This window comes from Arachis ipaensis, chromosome B04 (assembly GCF_000816755.2).
Source record: "Arachis ipaensis cultivar K30076 chromosome B04, Araip1.1, whole genome shotgun sequence".
Classification (NCBI taxonomy): Eukaryota; Viridiplantae; Streptophyta; class Magnoliopsida; order Fabales; family Fabaceae; genus Arachis; species Arachis ipaensis.
The window spans coordinates 87,727,039-87,729,158 of record NC_029788.2 but is presented as its reverse complement, the minus strand read 5'-3'; the positions used below and the strand labels follow the sequence as shown (position 1 = coordinate 87,729,158).

Sequence of the window (2,120 nt, the reverse complement as noted above, 5' to 3'; positions counted from 1 at the left end):
ATTTTTATAAGATATTTTTGAAAAATAAAAATATCATCAAACTATATTTAAAACTAATAAATCACTTTATACACCAACGAGTTATTTATTTATTTTTGTTTAACAGGCATTGACTTCTCGCTGCCACAATCAACTGAATTCCCAAACCAAACGGCAAACCAGGAAAACCAACTAAACCCAATCAATATGCCTTCACCTCCCTCATCCTTCGCAACCATTTCTCGTAACCGCACTGTCTTCTCTAGAAAATGGACCAACAAGGAATACGCAATCGCATTCACAAGCTTCTCCTTCACACTCATCCTCTTCTCCCTCACTCGCCGCCCCAACCTCCAAGAACCTTCTAGAATCTCTTCTTCCAATCACCTTGTTCCCTTGACCCTCCTCTCGAATGCCACCCAAAGAGGCGCACGTTCGTAACGTTAACGTTCCCACATCTTAGAATTACAACGCGTTCAACTTTCTCTCTTCATTGCGTAACTTGAATTTTTATTGTATTGCTTGTCCAGTTTGCTTGGATGGGAGTGCCCCTGGGTACCACTTTCAGAAGGGATTCGGGTCCGGATATCAAAATTGGCTACTTCACATTGAGGTTTCTTATTTTTATTTCTTTTATCTCTGTTTTTTTCTTTATGAATTTTGTTTTTTCTAAAAAAAGGAATGTTGATGTTGGTTCTGGCTGATTTTCAATTGTGGGGTTCAGGGAGGTGGGTGGTGTGAGTCGGTAGCTTCGTGTTATCAGCGAAAAATGACTGCGTTGGGTTCGTCCAAGCACATGGAAACAGAGGTTCCTTTCTCTGGAATATTAAGCTCTGACCCTTCTCAAAATCCTTGTAAGTTTTTCTATACTTTCAAGTAGTAGCATTTCAGTACTTCAGTCGCACTATGATAACTTCGTACTGTTACTGATTACTAATGTACAAATATCCTGATGTTTCTATATGGATACGGTGATGGTGATTATGGATATGGTGGCTAAAAAATTGTAACAACACTTTTTAAGTGTTGCTAAAATTAAAGTCACATTTATTTTTATATTTTGGTAACACTTTTATTTTTAAAAAATATTGTTAAATAGTAAATACTCTTTCAAGTGTTGGTAAAGTTCTATAGCCACTGTAGTCACCGTAACTACAAGCACAATAGCATGCGTCATATATATATTTTGTTTTAGTTTTGTAGTATTTGCAAGTTTTATTAATAAGGGATTTTAATTTTTCTGAACAATGTAAAACTCTTCTATGCTAACATCAAATCAGGTTTACCACGAACATAGAAGTGGTTTTTGTCCATGTCTTCAGGAACACCTGATCGGAATTTGGTGTTGCTGTGTATGTGCATAGAAATTAAACTCATATATGGATCATAAGCATCTGTTAAAGTTGTGTTCTTGTTTTGACATTTGATATTAATATAGGGCCTGTGGAGTATAGTAGGGAAAATATGGCCGTGGTTGCTGGATTTAGAGATTTTACCTCAAACCTGGCTTATTGTGTTTTAGGCTATGGATTTTTTATATTTTTAATAAGTGATGTTACTTAGTTTGATGTGTCAAATTTATTCAGATTTCTTTAACTGGAACAAGGTGAGGATACGCTATTGTGATGGTGCATCTTTTGCTGGCCACCAAGAAAGTGAGATTAAGGTTGACCTTTTCTTTTTTGACTTTAGGGGCTTTAGGTTTCTTTGGTATTAGTTGATGTTAGCTCTTAACCCTCTTGCATATCAAGATAAGATACTCATGTATTCGTTTTGTGAAAAAATAAATTATAATATATTGTAGGATGGAAATGGCTTGTTCTTCAGAGGCCAGATCATTTGGGAAGCTATTATGGATGAACTCTTATCAATTGGCATGTCTAAAGCAAAACAGGTGATACTTTCATTATGTGCCAGTTGGTGATTTGTTCTGCAGTTATTATCCTTAGTGGATGTTCACTTGAAAAGATTATCTATATCTGATGTGTGTGAAACATTTTAATACCTGGTATTATGCAAGTCTATGTAAGGAAAACAAAATGGGGGCAATGGGCCCTGTGATCGCCATTACAATTTTTTTTCTTAATTTTTTATTTTATTTTATATTTGTGTGTGTGTGTGTGTGTGTGTTTTTTTTTCCC

The 2,120-nt window shown here is 35.5% G+C and overlaps 1 protein-coding gene across 4 annotated transcripts in view; it reads left to right on the top strand.

The window, feature by feature from the left end:
- LOC107639465 (pectin acetylesterase 5) overlaps positions 100–2,120 on the top strand; it is a 10,468-nt gene continuing 8,447 nt past the window's right edge. For 3 of the 4 annotated variants that reach the window (XR_001620162.2, XM_016342968.2, XM_021121303.1), the window contains exons 1-5: positions 100–412; positions 510–592; positions 704–833; positions 1,566–1,645; positions 1,784–1,873. Coding sequence is in view for 3 of the 4 variants with exons in the window: in XM_016342968.2 (XP_016198454.1) it covers positions 187–412; positions 510–592; positions 704–833; positions 1,566–1,645; positions 1,784–1,873 (609 nt within the window). In the remaining variant the exon portion in view is untranslated. The remainder of the gene's footprint in view (positions 413–509; positions 593–703; positions 834–1,565; positions 1,646–1,783; positions 1,874–2,120) is intronic. The other variant, XM_016342967.2, reaches the window with a different exon arrangement.